Below are 22,308 nucleotides of genomic sequence, written 5' to 3'. Positions count from 1 at the left end.
ACACTATATTCATTGTGGTCCGGTCACAGCACTGGAAATACCTATACCAAAATGGTATTCCATTACTGATTAACTTATGTAGTCAGTTACTTTGTTCTGTTGAAAAGCCCAGCTATGTAGGCTTGGGAGTGTGCACGTGTCTTGATCACAATATGGTAGCAGCATTTGCAACAATGTTTGTGAGTTATTTCTTTCATGTAATTAACAAGAGTCCATGAGCTAGTGACGTATGGGATATACATTCCTACCAGGAGGGGCAAAGTTTCCCAAACCTTAAAATGCCTATAAATACACCCCTCACCACACCCACAAATCAGTTTTTACAAACTTTGCCTCCAAGGGAGGTGGTGAAGTAAGTTTGTGCTAGATTCTACGTTGATATGCGCTCCGCAGCAAGTTGGAGCCCGGTTTTCCTCTCAGCGTGCAGTGAATGTCAGAGGGATGTGAGGAGAGTATTGCCTATTGAATGCAGTGATCTCCTTCTACGGGGTCTATTTCATAAGGTTCTCTGTTATCGGTCGTAGAGATTCATCTCTTACCTCCCTTTTCAGATCGACGATATACTCTTATATTTACCATTTCCTCTACTGATTCTCGTTTCAGTACTGGTTTGGCTTTCTACAAACATGTAGATGAGTGTCCTGGGGTAAGTAAGTCTTATTTTCTGTGACACTCTAAGCTATGGTTGGGCACTTTATTTATAAAGTTCTAAATATATGTATTCAAACATTTATTTGCCTTGACTCAGAATGTTCAACTTTCCTTATTTCCAGACAGTCAGTTTCATATTTGGGATTATGCTTTAAATTATCATATTTTGTCTTACCTCAAAAATTTGACTTTTTTCCCTGTGGGCTGTTAGGCTCGCGGGGGCTGAAAATGCTTCATTTTATTGCGTCATTTTTGGCGCGGATTTTTTTGGCGCAAAAATTCATTTCCGTTTCCGGCGTCATACGTGTCGCCGGAAGTTGCGTCATTTTTTGACGTTATTTTGCGCCAAAAATGTCGGCGTTCCGGATGTGGCGTCATTTTTGGCGCCAAAAGCATTTAGGCGCCAAATAATGTGGGCGTCTTATTTGGCGCCAAAAAATATGGGCGTCGCTTTTGTCTCCACATTATTTCAGTCTCATTTTCATTTGCTTCTGGTTGCTAGAAGCTTGATGTTTGGCATTTTTTTCCCATTCCTGAAACTGTCTTATAAGGAATTTGATTTATTTTGCTTTATATGTTGTTTTTTCTCTTACATATTGCAAGATGTCTCACGTTGCATCTGAGCCAGAAGATACTACAGGAAAACCACTGCCTGCTGGATCTACCAAAGCTAAGTGTATCTGCTGTAAACTTTTGGTAGCTATTTCTCCAGCTGTTGTTTGTATTAATTGTCATGACAAACTTGTTAAAGCAGATAATATTTCCTTTAGTGATGTACCATTGCCTGTTGCAGTTCCCTCAACATCTAAGGTGCAGAATGTTCCTGATAACATAAGAGATTTTGTTTCTGAATCCATAAAGAAGGCTTTGTCTGTTATTTCTCCTTCTAGTAAACGTAAAAAGTCTTTTAAATCTTCTCTCTCTACAGATGAATTTTTAAATGAACACCATCATTCTGATTCTTTGGACTCTTCTAGTTCAGAGGATTCTGTCTCAGAGATTGATGCTGATAAATCTTCATATTTATTTAAGATGGAATTTATTCGCTCTTTACTTAAAGAAGTACTAATTGCTTTAGAAATAGAGGATTCTAGTCCTCTTGATACTAATTCTATACGTTTGGATAAGGTTTTTAAAGCTCCTGCGGTTATTCCAGAAGTCTTTCCTGTTCCTAATGCTATTTCTGCAGTAATTGCTAAGGAATGGGATAAATTGGGTAATTCATTTACTCCTTCTAAACGTTTTAAGCAATTATATCCTGTTCCGCCTGACAGGTTAGAATTTTGGGACAAAATCCCTAAAGTTGATGGGGCTATTTCTACCCTTGCTAAACGTACTACCATTCCTACGTCAGATGGTACCTCGTTTAAGGATCCTTTAGATAGAAAAATTGAATCTTTTCTAAGAAAAGCTTATCTATGTTCAGGTAATCTTCTTAGACCTGCTATATCATTGGCTGATGTTGCTGCAGCTTCAACTTTTTGGTTGGAAACTCTAGCGCAACAAGTAACAAATCGTGATTCTCATGATATTATTATTCTTCTCCAGCATGCTAATAATTTCATCTGTGATGCCATTTTTGATATTATTAGAGTTGATGTTAGATTTATGTCTCTGGCTATCTTAGCCAGAAGAGCTTTATGGCTTAAGACTTGGAATGCTGATATGGCTTCTAAATCAACTCTACTTTCCATTTCTTTCCAGGGAAACAAATTATTTGGTTCTCAGTTGGATTCTATTATTTCAACTGTTACTGGTGGGAAAGGAACTTTTTTACCACAGGATAAAAAATCTAAAGGTAAAAACAGGGCTAACAATCGTTTTCGTTCCTTTCGTTTCAACAAAGAACAAAAGCCTGATCCTTCGTCCTCAGGAGCAGTTTCAGTTTGGAAACCATCTCCAGTCTGGAATAAATCCAAGCCTGCTAGAAAGGCAAAGCCTGCTTCTAAGTTCACATGAAGGTACGGCCCTCATTCCAGTTCAGCTGGTAGGGGGCAGGTTACGTTTTTTCAAAGAAATTTGGATCAAATCTGTTCACAATCTTTGGATTCAGAACATTGTTTCAGAAGGGTACAGAATTGGTTTCAAGATGAGACCTCCCGCAAAGAGATTTTTTCTTTCCCATGTCCCAGTAAATCCAGTGAAAGCTCAAGCATTTCTGAATTGTGTTTCAGATTTAGAGTTGGCTGGAGTAATTATGCCAGTTCCAGTTCCGGAACAGGGGATGGGGTTTTATTCAAATCTTTTCATTGTACCAAAGAAGGAGAATTCCTTCAGACCAGTTCTGGATCTAAAATTATTGAATCGTTATGTAAGGATACCAACGTTCAAGATGGTAACTGTAAGGACTATATTGCCTTTTGTTCAGCAAGGGAATTATATGTCCGCAATAGATTTACAGGATGCATATCTGCATATTCCGATTCATCCAGATCATTATCAGTTCCTGAGATTCTCTTTTCTAGACAAGCATTACCAATTTGTGGCTCTACCGTTTGGCCTTGCTACAGCTCCAAGAATTTTCACAAAGATTCTCGGTGCCCTTCTGTCTGTAATCAGAGAACAGGGTATTGTGGTATTTCCTTATTTGGACGATATCTTGGTACTTGCTCCGTCTTTACATTTAGCAGAGTCTCATACGAATCGACTTGTGTTGTTTCTTCAAGATCATGGTTGGAGGATCAATTTACCAAAAAGTTCTTTGATTCCTCAAACAAGGGTAACCTTTCTGGGTTTCCAGATAGATTCAGTGTCCATGACTCTGTCTTTAACAGACAAGAGACGTCTAAAATTGATTACAGCTTGTCGAAACCTTCAGTCACAATCATTCCCTTCGGTAGCCTTATGCATGGAAATTCTAGGTCTTATGACTGCTGCATCGGACGCGATCCCCTTTGCTCGTTTTCACATGCGACCTCTTCAGCTCTGTATGCTGAACCAATGGTGCAGGGATTACACGAAGATATCTCAATTAATATCTTTAAAACCGATTGTTCGACACTCTCTAACGTGGTGGACAAATCACCATCGTTTAATTCAGGGGGCTTCTTTTGTTCTTCCGACCTGGACTGTAATTTCAACAGATGCAAGTCTCACAGGTTGGGGAGCTGTGTGGGGATCTCTGACGGCACAAGGAGTTTGGGAATCTCAGGAGGTGAGATTACCGATCAATATTTTGGAACTCCGTGCAATTTTCAGAGCTCTTCAGTTTTGGCCTCTTCTGAAGAGAGAATCGTTCATTTGTTTTCAGACAGACAATGTCACAACTGTGGCATACATCAATCATCAAGGAGGGACTCACAGTCCTCTGGCTATGAAAGAAGTATCTCGAATTTTGGTTTGGGCGGAATCCAGCTCCTGTCTAATCTCTGCGGTTCATATCCCAGGTGTAGACAATTGGGAAGCGGATTATCTCAGTCGCCAAACGTTGCATCCGGGCGAATGGTCTCTTCACCCAGAGGTATTTCTTCAGATTGTTCAATTGTGGGGGCTCCCAGAGATAGATCTGATGGCCTCTCATCTAAACAAGAAACTTCCCAGGTATCTGTCCAGATCCCGGGATCCTCAGGCGGAGGCAGTGGATGCATTATCACTTCCTTGGAAGTATCATCCTGCCTATATCTTTCCGCCTCTAGTTCTTCTTCCAAGAGTAATCTCCAAGATTCTGAGGGAATGCTCGTTTGTTCTGCTAATAGCTCCGGCATGGCCTCACAGGTTTTGGTATGCGGATCTTGTCCGGATGGCATCTTGCCAGCCATGGACTCTTCCGTTAAGACCAGACCTTCTGTCACAAGGTCCTTTTTTCCATCCGGATCTGAAATCCTTAAATTTAAAGGTATGGAGATTGAACGCTTGATTCTTGGTCATAGAGGTTTCTCTGACTCCGTGATTAATACTATGTTACAGGCTCGTAAATCTGTATCTCGAGAGATATATTATAGAGTCTGGAAGACTTATATTTCATGGTGTCTTTCTCATCATTTTTCTTGGCATTCTTTTAGAATACCGAGAATTTTACAATTTTTTCAGGATGGTTTGGATAAGGGTTTGTCCGCAAGTTCTTTGAAAGGACAAATCTCTGCTCTTTCTGTTCTTTTTCACAGAAAGATTGCTATTCTTCCTGATATTCATTGTTTTGTACAAGCTTTGGTTCGTATAAAACCTGTCATTAAGTCAATTTCTCCTCCTTGGAGTTTGAATTTGGTTCTGGGAGCTCTTCAAGCTCCTCCGTTTGAACCTATGCATTCATTGGACATTAAATTACTTTCTTGGAAAGTTTTGTTCCTTTTGGCCATCTCTTCTGCTAGAAGAGTTTCTGAATTATCTGCTCTTTCGTGTGAGTCTCCTTTTCTGATTTTTCATCAGGATAAGGCGGTGTTGCGAACTTCTTTTGAATTTTTACCTAAAGTTGTGAATTCCAACAACATTAGTAGAGAAATTGTGGTTCCTTCATTATGTCCTAATCCTAAGAATTCTAAGGAGAAATCATTGCATTCTTTGGATGTTGTTAGAGCTTTGAAATATTATGTTGAAGCTACGAAATCTTTCCGTAAGACTTCTAGTCTATTTGTTATCTTTTCCGGTTCTAGGAAAGGCCAGAAAGCTTCTGCCATTTCTTTGGCATCTTGGTTGAAATCTTTAATTCATCTTGCCTATGTTGAGTCGGGTAAAACTCCGCCTCAAAGAATTACAGCTCATTCTACTAGGTCAGTATCTACTTCCTGGGCGTTTAGGAATGAAGCTTCGGTTGACCAGATCTGCAAAGCAGCAACTTGGTCTTCTTTGCATACTTTTACTAAATTCTACCATTTTGATGTATTTTCTTCTTCTGAAGCAGTTTTTGGTAGAAAAGTTCTTCAGGCAGCGGTTTCAGTTTGAATCTTCTGCTTATGTTTTTTGTTAAACTTTATTTTGGGTGTGGATTATTTTCAGCAGGAATTGGCTGTCTTTATTTTATCCCTCCCTCTCTAGTGACTCTTGTGTGGAAAGATCCACATCTTGGGTAGTCATTATCCCATACGTCACTAGCTCATGGACTCTTGTTAATTACATGAAAGAAAACATAATTTATGTAAGAACTTACCTGATAAATTCATTTCTTTCATATTAACAAGAGTCCATGAGGCCCACCCTTTTTTGTGGTGGTTATGATTTTTTTGTATAAAGCACAATTATTCCAATTCCTTATTTTATATGCTTCGCACTTTTTTTCTTATCACCCCACTTCTTGGCTATTCGTTAAACTGATTTGTGGGTGTGGTGAGGGGTGTATTTATAGGCATTTTAAGGTTTGGGAAACTTTGCCCCTCCTGGTAGGAATGTATATCCCATACGTCACTAGCTCATGGACTCTTGTTAATATGAAAGAAATGAATTTATCAGGTAAGTTCTTACATAAATTATGTTTTTTTGTTGCAAATCTTGGCGCCAAACAGTGTTTAGGACATACATGCGCCTGAGTCTGTCTAGGAATGCATGAACAACGCGCCTCTTTTATTCATGAAAAGGGCAATCCTTTCTCTTGTATATTGTATGCTTCTCATTGGTGGCTCTGCTCACTACAGCCGGGGTGTAAGAAGACAAAAAATAACTACTGAAACACTTTATATAGTAACTTGCTAGCAGTCTTTAAAGGGACCTAAAACAAGTTGGGATAGAGACAAAATCTAATATGTACTTTAATTACTTTACCTGTAAATATATATATATAGTATACTGCAGTGCCTCGCCATTATCCCTTTCTTTTAAGTTTCCGAATTGTACAGCTCTAACTCCCACATTTCCTTCTATGGCTGCATCTATATCCACCTTTGCTTTCGTAGAATGCAAGACTTTAACAGTCATTATCTGCTGGAGCATGCCTAGAAGCAAATAAGCAGCTGTGAACTGCAATACACTGATAACGGGGGTGGATCAGACTACTCCCTACAGCATGGCTATACAACTAATTTTGCTTAATTCTGAAAAATTATTTTAAAACACTTGACAGCAATTTTTAACCCCTTAATGACCACAGCACTTTTCCATTTTCTGTCCATTTGGGACCAAGGCTATTTTTACATTTTTGCGGTGTTTGTGTTTAGCTGTAATTTTCTTCTTACTCATTTACTGTACCCACACATATTATATACCGTTTTTCTCGCCACTAAATGGACTTTCTAAAGATACCATTATTTTCATCATATCTTATAATTTACTATAAAAAAAAAATATAAAATATGAGGAAAAATTGAAAAAAACCACACTTTTTCTAACTTTGACCCCCAAAATCTGTTACATATCTACAACCACCAAAAAACACCCATGCTAAATAGTTTCAAAATTTTGTCCTGAGTTTAGAAATACCCAATGTTTACATCTTCTTTGCTTTTTTTGCAAGTTATAGGGCCATAAATACAAGTAGCACTTTGCTATTTCCAAACCACTTTTTTCCAAAATTAGCGCTAGTTACATTAGAACACTAATATCTTTCAGGAATCCCTGAATATCCCTTGACATGTATATATTTTTTTTTTAGTAGACATCCCAAAGTATTGATCTAGGACAATTTTGGTATATTTCATACCACCATTTCACCGCCAAATGCGATCAAATACAAAAAATCGTTCACTTTTTCACAAATTTTTTCACAAACTTTTGGTTTCTCACTGAAATTATTTACAAACAACTTGTGCAATTATGGCATAAATGGTTGTAAATTCTTCTCTGGGATCCCCTTTGTTCAGAGATTGCAGACATATATGGCTTTGGCGTTGCTTTTTGGTAATTAGAAGGCCGCTAAATGCCACTGCGTACCACAAGTGTATTATGCCCAGCAGTTAAGGGGTTAATTAGGGAGCTTTTAGGGAGCTTGTAGGGTTAATTTTAGCTTTAGTGTAGTATAGTAGACAACCCCAAGTATTGATCTAGGCACATTTTGGTATATTTCATGCCACCATTTCACCGCCAAATGCGATCAAATTGAAAAAAAAGTTAAATTTTTCACAATTTTAGGTTTCTCACTGAAATAATTTACAAACAGCTTGTGCAATTATGGCACAAATGGTTGTAAATACTTGTCTGGGATCCCCTTTGTTCAGAAATAGCAGACATATATGACTTTGGCGTTGCTTTCTGGTAATTAGAAGGCTGCTAAATCCTGCTGCGCCTCACACGTGTATTATGGCTAGCAGTGAAGGGGTTAATTAGGGAGTTTGTAGGGAGCTTGCAGGGTTAATTTTAGCTTTAGTGTAGAGATCAGCCTCCCACCTGACACATCCCACCCCCTGATCCCTCCCAAACAGCTCCCTTCCCTCCCCCACCCCACAATTGTCCCCGCCATCTTAAGTACTGGCAGAAAGTCTGCCAGTACTAAAATAAAAGGGTTTTTTAAAAAAAAAAAAAAATTTTTTTTTTTTTAGCATATTTACATATGCTAGGGTGTAGGATCCCCCCCTTAGCCCCAAACCTCCCTGATCCCCCCCCCCAAAACCGCTCTCTAACCCTCCCCTCTGCCTCATTGGGGGCCATCTTGGGTACTGGCAGCTGTCTGCCAGTACCCAGTTTGCAAAAAAAAGTGCTTTTTTTATTTTTGTTTGGCTTTTTTCTGTAGTGTAGCTTCCCCCCCCACACAGACAAACCCCCACCACCTTGCTGATCTTTTTTTTTTTTTTAAATATTTAGACATTTAAACATTTAAACATTTTTTATTAATAAATTTTCTGTAGTGTAGCGGTTCCCACCCGCTCCCTCCCCGTGCACGCGCCCGCCCCTGCCCTCCCGTGCACGCACGCGCGCGCGTCCGTGCGCGCCCCCGCTCATCCCCGCCCACGATCCCGCCCCCCCCTGCACATAACCAGGGCCATCGATGGCCGCCTCCCGGTCCGGCTCCCACCCACCAACGCAGGGAGCCACCGATCTCCGGTGCAGAGAGGGCCACAGAGTGGCTCTCTCTGCACCGGATGGCTTAAAAAGGTTATTGCAGGATGCCTCCATATCGAGGCATCACTGCAATAACCGGAAAGCAGCTGGAAGCGAGCAGGATCGCTTCCAGCTGCTTTCCACACCGAGGACGTGCAGGGTACGTTCTCAGGCATTAACTGCCTTTTTTTTGAGGACGTACCCTGCACGTCCTCGGTCGTTAAGGGGTTAAACTTCTTTTTTTTTTTTTTATGCAATCTATTTTTAGGATATGCACAGATCTCAGCATGTTTTATGGCACCTTAAAGGGACATAATACTCATATGCTAAATCACTTGAAACTGATGCAGTATAACTGTAAAAAGCTGACGGTAAAATATCACCTGAGCATCTCTATGTAAAAAAGGAAGATATTTTACATCACAATCTCCTCAGCTCAGCAGAGTAAGTTCTGTGTAAAAAGTTATACTTCACCTGCTCCCAACTGCAGGTAAAAATAAAAAAAAATGAAGAAATGAACAGCAGCCAATCAGCATCAGCAGTGCTGAGGTCATGAACTCTTACTGTGATCTCATGAGATTTGACTTAACTCTCATGAGATTTCATAGTAAGCTTCCTTTACCTGATTGGTGAAATAATATGAGAGTGCACGATGCTCATCCTTTCAGCTGTCCCAGGACAGACACACTAAAATGCTGCTTAGAAATCCTTTACAATGGGAGGTGGCTACTGAGGAACTTTTGAGGTAAAATATCTTTCTTTTTTACATAGAGTTGTTCAGGAGATATTTTCTAGTCGGCTTTTCACAGCTATGCTGCATCACTTTCAAGTGTTTAAACATTTGGGTATTATGGCCCTTTAATAAGCTGTATCACTGCACAGCATATATTTGATTCAACAATGTTATATTATCATCTTAACTGTAACAAATAAATGTGTATACAAAGTAGCATTTACTCAGTCCCAAATCTTTATATGAAAGTTGAGGTGACCAAGAAGTTATTGATTTAAAACTTCCCAATCTCTTTTGAGGCTATACTCTGTTTTATCTCTAATATCTAGTTTTAATGCAAACTGTTTTGTATATAAAAATGTTTTAATTTATTTTCTGTTTCTTTCTTTTATGCAACATTGAAGATTGTCGGCCTAACTGCAAGGTGAGTGCTTGACTTTCTCCAGCAAATATCAGTAAATAAAATCCCCCCCCCCCCCCATATGCTGTGTTTATCGTCACATTTTTGTTTGGCTAAGGTGTGGTTAGGGCCTACCACTTGGTACACTTTTTGTAGCCTTTCTTTTGATATGGTGTAACAGTATTTGTAAGACCATTGCCATTTACTGTCCTCTAATCTACTGAATTTGGCTGCATTTTTTTACTTCAAATCCTGCTGTATTTAAAGAATTTACAAATTGCATGTATTTTTATTGTGATGACGTAGCAAGTTTTTTTGTTTTTTTTTTGTGTCCATTTATTTTTATTTATTTATTTTTGTCATTTGTTGCATGGTGCATTTCTAAAAGCTAGGGTGAAAGCATATCAATATAGTGTATCCCTTCTAAGTGCGCTCTGGGTTAGCCTTAGAAATTATTATGGTTATACCCATGTGATATACTGGTGTGTGTGTGTGTGGCAGTTTTTGTTTTATCATCACTGAACCTGGAAGTGTTTGTTTCAGATAGATAGTTTGGAGTATTTTCTATACATGCTGCACTTTCCATATAAAGGGGAGGAGAGTCCACGGCTTCATTCTTTACTTGTGGAAATTAAGAATCTGGCCACCAGGAGGAGGCAAAGACACCCCAGCTAAAGGCTTAAATACCTCCCCTCCTCTCCCAGTCATTCTTTGCCTTACATCACAGGAGGTTGGCAGAGAAGTGTCGGAAGATTTGGAGTAGTCTCTTATGGAGGGTAGTACTCTTGAAATGGGACTGGAGTTTTAAGTAGTCCTGTCAGCCTCTCAGTGAGAGCATGGGTGAAAGTTAGAGTCCGTAGATGCAGGGAGAGTCTTTCTGCATCATTCCAGCCTACTTCCTGCACTCAAGTCCATGTTAGGAGCGATGCTACTACACTGTCACACTCAGGGCCGGACTGGGACCTAAAAAAAAAAGGCACATACATGCAGCCAGACAATGTGCACAACACACACTACACAGCATTCACATACATGCAGGCGCAAAACACACACTACACAGCATTCACATACATGCAGGCGCAAAACACACACTACACAGCATTCACATACATGCAGGCGCAAAACACACACTACACAGCATTCACATACATGCAGGCGCAAAACACACACTACACAGCATTCACATACATGCAGGCGCAAAACACACACTACACAGCATTCACATACATGCAGGCGCAAAACACACACTACACAGCATTCACATACATGCAGGCGCAAAACACACACTGCACAGCATTCACATACATCTGTTGGCGCTCTACAAATAACCGATAATAATAATAATTTAAATGCATGCAGGCGCACAACACGCAGTACACGGCATTCACATACATGCAGGCGCAAAACACACACTACACAGCATTCACATACATGCAGGCGCAAAACACACACTACACAGCATTCACATACATGCAGGCGCACAACACACACTACACAGCATTCACATACATGCAGGCGCACAACACACACTACACAGCATTCACATACATGCAGGCGCAAAACACACACTACACAGCATTCACATACATGCAGGCGCACAACACACACTACACAGCATTCACATACATGCAGGCGCACAACACACACTACACAGCATTCACATACATGCAGGCGCACAACACACACTACACAGCATTCACATACATGCAGGCGCACAACACACACTACACAGCATTCACATACATGCAGGCGCACAACACACACTACACAGCATTCACATACATCTGTTGGCGCTCTACAAATAACCGATAATAATAATAATTTAAATGCATGCAGGCGCACACTACACAGCATTCACATGCATGCAGGCGCACAACACACACACACACACACACTACACAGCATTCACATGCATGCAGGCGCACAACACACACTACACAGCATTCACATGCATGCAGGCGCACAACACACACTACACAGCATTCACATGCATGCAGGCGCACAACACACACTACACAGCATTCACATGCATGCAGGCGCACAACACACACTACACAGCATTCACATGCATGCAGGCGCACAACACACCCTACACAGCATTCACATGCATGCAGGCGCACAACACACACTACACAGCATTCACATGCATGCAGGCGCACAACACACACTACACAGCATTCACATGCATGCAGGCGCACAACACACACTACACAGCATTCACATACATGCAGGCGCACAACACACACTACACAGCATTCACATACATCTGTTGGCGCTCTACAAATAACCGATAATAATAATAATTTAAATGCATGCAGGCGCACAACACGCAGTACACGGCATTTAAATGCATGCAGGCGCACACTACACAGCATTCACATGCATGCAGGCGCACAACACACACACACACTACACAGCACTACACATACATGCAGGCGCACAACACACACACACTACACAGCATTCACATACATGCAGGCGCACAACACACACACACTACACAGCATTCACATGCATGCAGGCGCACAACACACACACACTACACAGCATTTAAATGCATGCAGGCGCACAACACACGCAGTACACGGCATTTAAATCTGTTGGCGGTCTACAAATAACCGATAATAATAATAATTTAAATGCATGCAGGCGCACAACACACGCAGTACACGGCATTTAAATGCATGCAGGCGCACACTACACGGCATTCACATGCATGCAGGCGCACAACGCACACTACACGGCATTCACATCTATGCAGGCGCACAACGCACACTACACGGCATTCACATGCATGCAGGCGCACAACGCACACTACACATTCACATACATGCAGGTGCACAACACACACTACACGGCATTCACATGCATGCAGGCGCACAACACACACTACACATTCACATACATGCAGGTGCACAACACACACTACACAGCATTCACATACATGCAGGCACACTACACAGCATTCACATACATGCAGGCACACTACACAGCATTCACATACATGCAGGCACACTACACACACTACACAGCAAAATGTATGTCCTTACTAACCCCCATCTTGGCAGAAAATGCTGAGAATTGTACCATGAGCTCCTTTTTGTTATCAGATAAGCAGAGCATGACAACGCTAAACCACATAAAATACATTAACGCTTGGTCATGAAGTTTCACTACTAGGATATTGGCAACACACAAACTTAACAGGAAAAAAAAAGTTTCTGAAAAAAATAATAAATTTAATGTGTGCTCTGCTAGATACAACAAATAAGTTACGTCAATGTCACTTTAACATTTCTATTTCTTCAGACTACATGTTTATAGTAACAGACTAGCAGCATGAAGTCACGGTTGGGACACAAGGGGTAAGGGTGGGCCAGAGCACGGCGGGCGTTAGCGCGTGCTGTATCTATTATTGCACAGTAAGTTTAGGTGGCAATCAGTACCTCCACCCCTTGGTGAACGTGTGCAGAAAAAATTATGAAATTACAATAGTTTGACCGGTCATATGACAAAGAGCCCCCTTATGTATATAAAGTGTCACCGTCCCGGGAGGTGTTTTGATCCAAAAATGTCCAGAAAAGACGCAGATAAAAATCTCTGTGTAAACGGGATATGTATTCCTGGCTTAAAGAGAGCAGAGCCCAAAGTCCTCCTTTGAATCAAGTTATAACTGGATATTGTGCACTTTTTATATGGAAAATGGATGATATTTATGTAGAGGGAGCTATTGTTTTCCTGAGACCCCTGTATAGTTTTTTTTTATTTGTCTTTTCTGGACATTTTTGGATCAAAACACCTCCCGGGACGGTGGCACTTTATATACATAAGGGGGCTCTTTGTCATATGACCGGTCAAACGATTGTCATTTCATAATTTTTTTCTGTGGTTATTTTTAGTAAAAATAATAAATGTATACACTAGATAATTATATTGGTGTGGTAAACAACAATTTTTTGTGTTTCCTTTAGTGTCTCATTTTTCTGCTGGGGTAATTGATTTTTGCATGACAATCAGTGCTGGCTTATATAGTCTTTGTGGTTCGGTTGATCAATTCCTTCTCCTCTCCTTAATGTTATATTAGCTAGCTATTGCCTGGCACTGCTATATACTTATTGTCTGCAGATTGGGGTTGATTGTTGCACTACTAACATTTGGTGCTGTGAGTGTATTTTCTTCTTTTTTCTAAAAAAAAAAAAAAAAAAAAAAAAAAAAAAAAAAAAATATATATATATATATATATATATATATATATATATATATATATATATATATATATACACACACACACAGAGGAACCCCTGATAATTTCCGTGATTTTCATTTATAAATAATTGGGTGTTTGGATCAGCAATTTCATTTTGATCTATCAAATAACTGAAGGGCACAGTAATATGTCAGTAGTGAAATTAGGTTTATTGGATTAACAGAAAACAAAATTAGACAGGTGCATAAATTTGGGCACCTTGTCATTTTGTTGATTTGAACATCTGTAACTACCTAGCACTGATTAATTGGAACACAAAATTGATTTGGTGAACCCATGAAGCCTTGAACTTCATAGACAGGTGCATCCAATCATGAGATAAAAGGTATTTAAGGTGGCCAATTGCAAGTTGTTGTTCTCTTTGACTCTCCTCTAAAGAGTGACAACATGGGGGCCTCAAAACAACTCTCAAATGACCTGAAAACAAAGATTGTTAAACGAAGGCTACAAAAAGCTATTGCAGAGATTTATGCTGTCAGTGTCCACTGTGAGGAACATAGTAAGGAAATGGAAGACCACAGGCACAGTTCTTGTTAAGGCCAGAAGTAAAATATCGGACAGTCAAAAACAGCCCACAGACCATCTCCAAAGACCTACATCATCATCTTGCTGCAGATGGTGTCACTGTGCATCATTCGACAATTCAGCGTATGGGAGAGTGATGCGGAAGAAGCCTTTTCTGCACACACGCCACAAACGCTTGAGGTATGAAAACGCACATTTGGACAAGACAGCTTCATTTTGGAAGAAGGTGCTGTGGATTGATGAAACAAAGATTGAGTTATTTGGCCATAACAAGGGGCGTTATGCATGGCGGCAAAAGAACACAGCGTTCCAAGACAAACACTTGCTAGCCACAGTAAAATTTGGTGGATGTTCCATCATGCTGTGGGGCTGTGTGGCCAGTGCCGGTACTGGAAATCTTGTTAAAGTTGAGGGTCGCATGGATTTCACTCAATATCAGCAGATACTAAGGGGGAGGCGCCGCTGCTGGCTGCCACTCTTTCCTCAGGCTCCTGACCTCTTCTGGATTTATCTTAATTTTAACCTTCTTACATTCAAAATTCATTATAATTATTTCAAGGACCAATACCGACTCCACATAACGCACAACTAGACTCATAAAAATTGAACGGATGACATTACTAAAGTGAGATACTCAACGGATGGAAATATACTCCCACAGGACCATCTTACTACCAGAAAGAGATACCTTCAGCTGAACACCACAAACAAGGTACACTTGCACTAAAAAAAAAAAAAAGACTCAACCCATGCACAAATTGGATTTTGGATTTCATCATCCATTTAAAAATGCTCAGATTTCATTTCTAAACGCAAGAAAAACTAATTGATTAAGTCTATTTTACTAAAATACATTGGTTTTAAAACCCCTGCATGCTTTCTTATCTGTTATCTACAATGCAGCCTGAAGTGCAAAATCTCACACCTCACTCTGGCCTGAATCCTATAGAGCAGGGCAATGTAACCAGCCCCCACTGCTAACATTCCTACAAATACTAGAAGCTATTTTAACCCCTTCACTGCAGAGGGAATGACCACCTATACGCCCTCACATCTGCACTCCTTAAGACCCCAAAAAGCGGTCGCAGCACTCAGTCCCTCACTAGTGGCTACCCTAAAATCACTCAGCATTTTCAAAGGGACCGACAGGGGCTGTCGTTGAGGAAAATCAAAATTTAAAGTTCTATATCCTGACACTATCACAGCTGCCCCACCACCCTGTCCACCCGCAAGCCCAATTGAAGTGATCCAACTTAAAAGCCACAAAAACCGCACTATCAAATCAAGAAAATCTCTTTGTGTGATCCCTATTAGAAGACACGTTGTCTCCAAAGTACAGAGCAAAAACTCAGACTCCCAAGACTGTCCTATCAGAGCAATCCTATGAATGCCAGATCAATAAAGAACAAAACGGCTATTATTTCCAACCTTATTGAAACATGTGAATTAGCATGCATCACAGAATCATGGTTAGATGAAAATGCAGGGCCTATTCTAGAGGCAGCTATTCCAGACAATTACAGTGTTCCACTGCCCAAGACAAGATCGCAAGGGAGGCGGAGTTATGATCTGTGCAAAATCATCCTTAAATCCCAAACCAATATCAGTCCACAAAACCCAATCTTTTGAATGTGTAGCTGCCAGCCTCTCAGTAGAGAGAGGATTCCGAATACTGCTAATATACAGACCCCCAGGATATGGGAAGAGATTTCTTCAGGAACTCCCAGACCTTTTGACTGGCTTAATCCTTGAACACCCCAGATGGCTTATATTAGGAGACATCAACACTTGGATTGACAACACCCTATCCCTGCTTGGGCAGGATCTCCTCAGCTTGATGAGTACACTCGGCTTTACACAAATCGTCACCACTCCCACCCACAGAAAAGGTCATACACTTGATCTAGTGTTTCAGTCTGGACTAGAAGTGTCACCAGTAACTATAAACCCAGTTACCTGGTCAGACCACCACTCCATTCACTTCTCCATTGTATCACAATCAACCAGACACCAGACTCAGAACCTGGTCAAACACCGCTCATTAAAAGGGGTTACACCACTGGATGTAGCATCACATATGGATCTAAGTGAACTAATGGGCACCTGCGAAGACCCCAGCTCCTTAGTCCGACTCTACAACAAAACCATGAGAGACACCCTAGAAAGCATTGCACCAACTCGCATACGCACTGTCCAAACCCACAACCATGCACCGTGGTTTGATAGCTCCATCAGAGAAATTAAAAGAACAGGACGTAAGCTCGAGAGAAAGTGGCGCAGAACACATGATCCAGAGGATAAAGCCGCTCTTACCAAACATCTAAATAAATATCAATCCAAGATAACTCAGAAAAAATCTTCATTTTTATCACGTGAAATTGCACTCTCCAACAATAGACCCATGCAACTGTTTCGCACAGTAGAAAGGCTCTGCAAACCAGCATGCATGCTTAGCCCCACCAACTTTTCTCAGGATAAATGTGAAGCATTTGCGAACTTCTTCAGAGACAAGATTTCCTCAATCCGAACTGCTATCACAGCAGGCCAAACAGTTACACACCAGAACCACTACAATGGAATGCCAGACTGCCCCAGTTTATGGTCCACTTTTACAAATGTGGATATAAAAGAAGTTAAAAACACCATACAAAAGTTGCACCCTACTATGTGTGACTTAGACCCTGCTCCAACCCAGCTCATATCTGGATGCATTGAAACACTCGCCCCAGTCCTCACAAAAATAGTGCAGTGTTCACTAAAAACAGGAGACTTTCCAGATCCTCTAAAAGAAGCTGTGGTAAAACCACTCCTAAAGAAACCTTTATTAGACCCAGACTGCATGACTAATTACAGACCGGTATCCAACCTCCCATTTCTGGGGAAAATAATTGAAAAAGTAGTGGCAACTCAACTGGAAGCCCATCTATCACGCCTAAACATATTCGATCCCTTCCAGTCAGGCTTCAGATGCCGCCACAGCACTGAAACAGCGCTAGTCTGAGTGCTAAATGATCTCCTCATGGCAAGAGACAAAGGTGATTACTCCATTCTAATCCTCCTGGATCTCTCAGCTGCATTTGACACCATTGACCATAGGATTCTAATAGAGCGCTTGCAGTACATCTGTGGTCTAGGAGGCACAGTCCTTAACTGGTTTAAATCCTTCCTCGCTGGTAGATCACAGAGAGTAATATCAGGATCAAGCTCATCAGCACCAACCGAACTGGCCTGCGGAGTTCCACAAGGATCTATCCTGTCGCCCATGCTATTCGCAATTTACTTACTACCACTGAGGGACATCATTAACCGACATGGCCTAAGGTATCATTGTTATGCTGATGACACACAACTCTACTTCTCCTTTGCTCCAGATACTACAGACCCAGCATGCCGCATAAACAGTTGCTTAACAGACCTCATAGAATGGATGAATGCTAGCTGTCTCAAAGTGAACCCGGATAAAACAGAGTTACTCTTGGTGAGGGGACCCCGGGCATCAAAAATATCCCACAATTTCCCAACTGGCCTGGAGCTTGGAGGTTCTGAACTCGTTAGTTCAGCAAAGGTACGAAACCTCGGAGTGCTGATTGACGCTGGACTATCTTTTAAACAGCAGATTTCCTCCGTAATAAAATCTGCCTACTTTCATCTGAAAAACATAGCCAGGATACAACACTTAATTCCACCGGATGATATGCCAACATTAATCCATGCATTTGTATCCTCTAGGCTAGATTACTGCAATGCACTTTACTTGGGCCTCCCAAAAAAAGAACTCCATCGCCTTCAGACAGTACAAAACGCAGCAGCAAGACTATTGACCAATCAAACTCGCTCCTGCCACATAACACCTGTTCTCCACTCCCTGCATTGGCTTCCAATTAAATGGCGAACATATTTTAAAATTGGCTTGCTGACCTTCAAAGCCTTAAACAACCAAGGCCCACAGTACCTGAAAGAGCTCCTGACACCCTACATCCCATCCCGTTCACTTAGGTCAGCCAACACATCCCTCCTCTCAGTGCCAAGAATAAGGACAAACTCAGGCTCCAGAGCATTCTGCCACGCTGCGCCTACTTTCTGGAACTCTTTACCATGCGCAATCAGAGAGGCACCGTCCTTACAGACTTTTAAAAAAAAGCTAAAGACCCACCTCTTCCATCAGGCATTCAGTCCGCTTATCTGACCTTCAGAAACTCCTAACTTTTATGTCTTATGTTGGTACAGTATATTTTGTAAAGTGCTTTGAGTCTCACAGGGAGAAAAGCGCTATATAAATCGAAAATTATTATTATTATTATAGATACTTGAGAATGTTGAGGAATTGGTCACAAAGTTGAAGTTACGCCAGAGCTGGATATTTCAACAAGACAACAACCCAAAACACTGCTCAAAAACTACTCTGGCATTTATGCAGCGGAACAAGTACAATGTTCTGGAATGGAAATCCCAGTCCCCAGACCTGAATATCATTGAAAATCTGTGGGGGGATTTCAAGCGGGCTGTCCATGCTCGGCAACCATCAAACCTAACTGAACTGGAGATGTTTTGCAAGGAGGAATGGTCCAAAATACCTTCATCCAGAATCCAGACACTCATTACAGGCTATAGGAACCGTCTAGAGGCTGTTATTGCTAAACAAGGCTCAAATATTTTTGCAATATTTCTTTTGGGGTGCCCAAATTTATGCACCTGTCTAATTTTGTTTTGAAGCATTTTGCACATTTTCTGTTAATCCATTAAACCTCATTTCACTACTGAAATATGACTGTGTCCTTCAGTTGTTTGATAGATCAAAATTAAATTGCTGCTCCAAACACCCAATTATTTATAAATGAAAATCGTGGAAATTGTCAGGGGTGCCTAAACTTTTGCATACGACTATATGCTGCCCCTTACACAGGTGCTCAGTAACTGTAAAGACACAAACCAGAAGCACATCTCATGGTAAATTAACATCAATAAACAGAAAAAACAACCCTCCTTGACAGGAAAAAACAGGTAGAGTGCACCTGCACAGTGCCAGTGGGGCATTCAGTCCCCCAGCTAAACTGAATTCACTGCAAGTTTGTCTGTTGTGATTTTCAGGACGACGCCCAAGAAAAATGAAAACCTAAAGGCTTCAAACAACCAAAGAGGTATAAAACAAGTGACAGAAAACATTATTAAGATATATTAAAAATACAACTCATTTCTCATCTATCACAAGGAGTGTTTTAACAAAAATTATTAATACAATTTAATAGGAAAAGTGGAAGAATGTGAAAAATATCAGGTATTGCTGTTTCATGGGTTTTTCAAATAGATTTTTAGATATTTAGTTAAAGGAATACTAAACCCAATTTTTTTATTTCATGATTCAGATAGAGCATGAGATTTTAAGCACCTTTCTAATTTACTCCTATTATCAATTTTTCTTTGTTCTCATGCTATCTTGATTTGAAAAAGCAGTACTGTAAGCTTTAGAGCCAGACCATTTTTTGTTCAGAACATGGGTAGCACTTGCTGATTTGTGGCTAAATGTAGCAAACCAATCAGCAGCTCTACCAAGGTGCTGAACTAAAAAATGGGCCGGCTCCTAACCTTTTATTACTGCTTTTTCAAATCAAGATAACATGAGAACAAAGAAAAATTGATTATAGGAGTAAATTAGAAAGTGGCTTAAAATTGCATGCTCTATCTGAATCATGAAAGAAAAAATGAGGGGTTAGTATCCCTTTAAAGCAAATGTAAATGACTTTGTTTTAACCCCTGCTGAAAATGTTTCTTAGGCTATGCTTAGCATGGTATTTTATTTTCTACTACATAATGTTGTTTGTTGTGTCATTGCTGCGATATGTATGAGATGAGGCTCTGGCAATGGGTGGACTACAGGTTTAATTTCCGGGAGTTACTTTACGTGGCCGATTTGGCACGTTTTTTTCTCCCTAGTGCAGGGACGGTCCTACGAGGCACTCCATGTGACCGGGTGGGATCTAATTAACTTCCTCTTCGTGATCGGCTGTTGCAAGACACACCGTTTTTTTTTCTTTCATGTAATTAGCAAGAGTCCATGAGCTAGTGACGTATGGGATATACATTCCTACCAGGAGGGGCAAAGTTTCCCAAACCTTAAAATGCCTATAAATACACCCCTCACCACACCCACAAATCAGTTTTACAAACTTTGCCTCCTATGGAGGTGGTGAAGTAAGTTTGTGCTAGATTCTACGTTGATATGCGCTCCGCAGCAGGTTGGAGCCCGGTTTTCCTCTCAGCGTGCAGTGAATGTCAGAGGGATGTGAGGAGAGTATTGCCTATTTGAATGCAATGATCTCCTTCTACGGGGTCTATTTCATAGGTTCTCTGTTATCGGTCGTAGAGATTCATCTCTTACCTCCCTTCTCAGATCGACGATATACTCTTTTATATATATATATATATATATATACCATTACCTCTGCTGATTTTCGTTTCAGTACTGGTTTGGCTTTCTACAACATGTAGATGAGTGTCCTGGGGTAAGTAAGTCTTATTTTCTGTGACACTCTAAGCTATGGTTGGGCACTTTTTTATAAAGTTCTAAATATATGTATTCAAACATTTATTTGCCTTGACTCAGGATGTTCAACATTCCTTATTTTCAGACAGTCCGTTTCATATTTGGGATAATGCATTTGAATCAATCATTTTTTCTTACCTTAAAAAATTTGGCTTTTTCCCTGTGGGCTGTTAGGCTCGCGGGGGCTGAAAATGCTTCATTTTATTGCGTCATTCTTGGCGCGGACTTTTTTGGCGCAAAATTTTTTTCTGTTTCCGGCGTCATACGTGTCGCCGGAAGTTGCGTCATTTTTTGACGTTCTTTTGCGTCAAAAGTGTTGGCGTTCCGGATGTGGCGTCATTTTTGGCGCCAAATAATGTGGGCGTCTTATTTGGCGCTAAAAAAATATGGGCGTCACTTTTGTCTCCACATTATTTAAGTCTCATTATTTATTGCTTCTGGTTGCTAGAAGCTTGTTCACTGGCATTTTTTTCCCATTCCTAAAACTGTCATTTAAGGAATTTGATCAATTTTGCTTTATATGTTGTTTTTTCTATTACATATTGCAAGATGTTCCACGTTGCAACTGAGTCAGAAGATACTTCAGGAAAATCGCTGCCCGGTCCTGGAGCTACCAAAGCTAAGTGTATCACTTTTGGTATCTGTTCCTTCAGCTGTTGTTTGTATTAAATGTTATGACAAACTTGTTAATGCAGATAAAATTTCCTTTAGTACTGTTACATTACCTGTTGCTGTTCCGTCAACATCTAATACTCAGAGTGTTCCTGATAACATAAGAGATTTTGTTTCTAAATTCATTAAGAAGGCTATGTCTGTTATTTCTCCTTCTAGTATACATAAAAGTCTTTTAAAACTTCTCTTTTTTCAGATGAATTTTTAAATGAACATCATCATTCTGATACTGATAATGGTTCTTCTGGTTCAGAGGTTTCTGTCTCAGAGGTTGATGCTGATAAATCTTTGTATTTGTTCAAGATGGAATTTATTCGTTCTTTATTTAAAGAAGTATTAATTGCATTAGAAATAGAGGATTCTGGTCCTCTTGATACTAAAACTAAACGTTTAAATAAGGTTTTTTTTAAATCTCCTGTAGTTATTCCAGAAGTGTTTCCTGTCCCTGATGCTATTTCTGAAGTAATTTCCAGGGAATGGAATAATTTGGGTAATTCATTTACTCCTTTTAAAACGTTTTAAGCAATTATATCCTGTGCCATCTGACAGATTAGAGTTTGGGACAAAATCCCTAAGGTTAATGGGGCTGTCTCTACTCCTGCTATATTTTTAGCGGATGT

General features: G+C 40.4%; 1 protein-coding gene across 2 annotated transcripts in view; it reads left to right on the top strand.

Moving 5' to 3' along the window:
* Positions 1-22,308, top strand: part of KMT5C (lysine methyltransferase 5C) — a 119,141-nt gene that overhangs the window by 42,507 nt on the left and 54,326 nt on the right. For both annotated transcript variants that reach the window (XM_053690699.1, XM_053690698.1), the window contains exon 6: positions 9,688-9,707. In XM_053690699.1, the coding sequence (XP_053546674.1) occupies positions 9,688-9,707 (20 nt within the window). The remainder of the gene's footprint in view (positions 1-9,687; positions 9,708-22,308) is intronic.

This window comes from Bombina bombina, chromosome 8 (assembly GCF_027579735.1).
Source record: "Bombina bombina isolate aBomBom1 chromosome 8, aBomBom1.pri, whole genome shotgun sequence".
Classification (NCBI taxonomy): domain Eukaryota; kingdom Metazoa; phylum Chordata; class Amphibia; order Anura; family Bombinatoridae; genus Bombina; species Bombina bombina.
The sequence above is the reverse complement of the archived record's forward strand: the minus strand, read 5'-3'. Positions and strand labels throughout refer to the sequence as shown.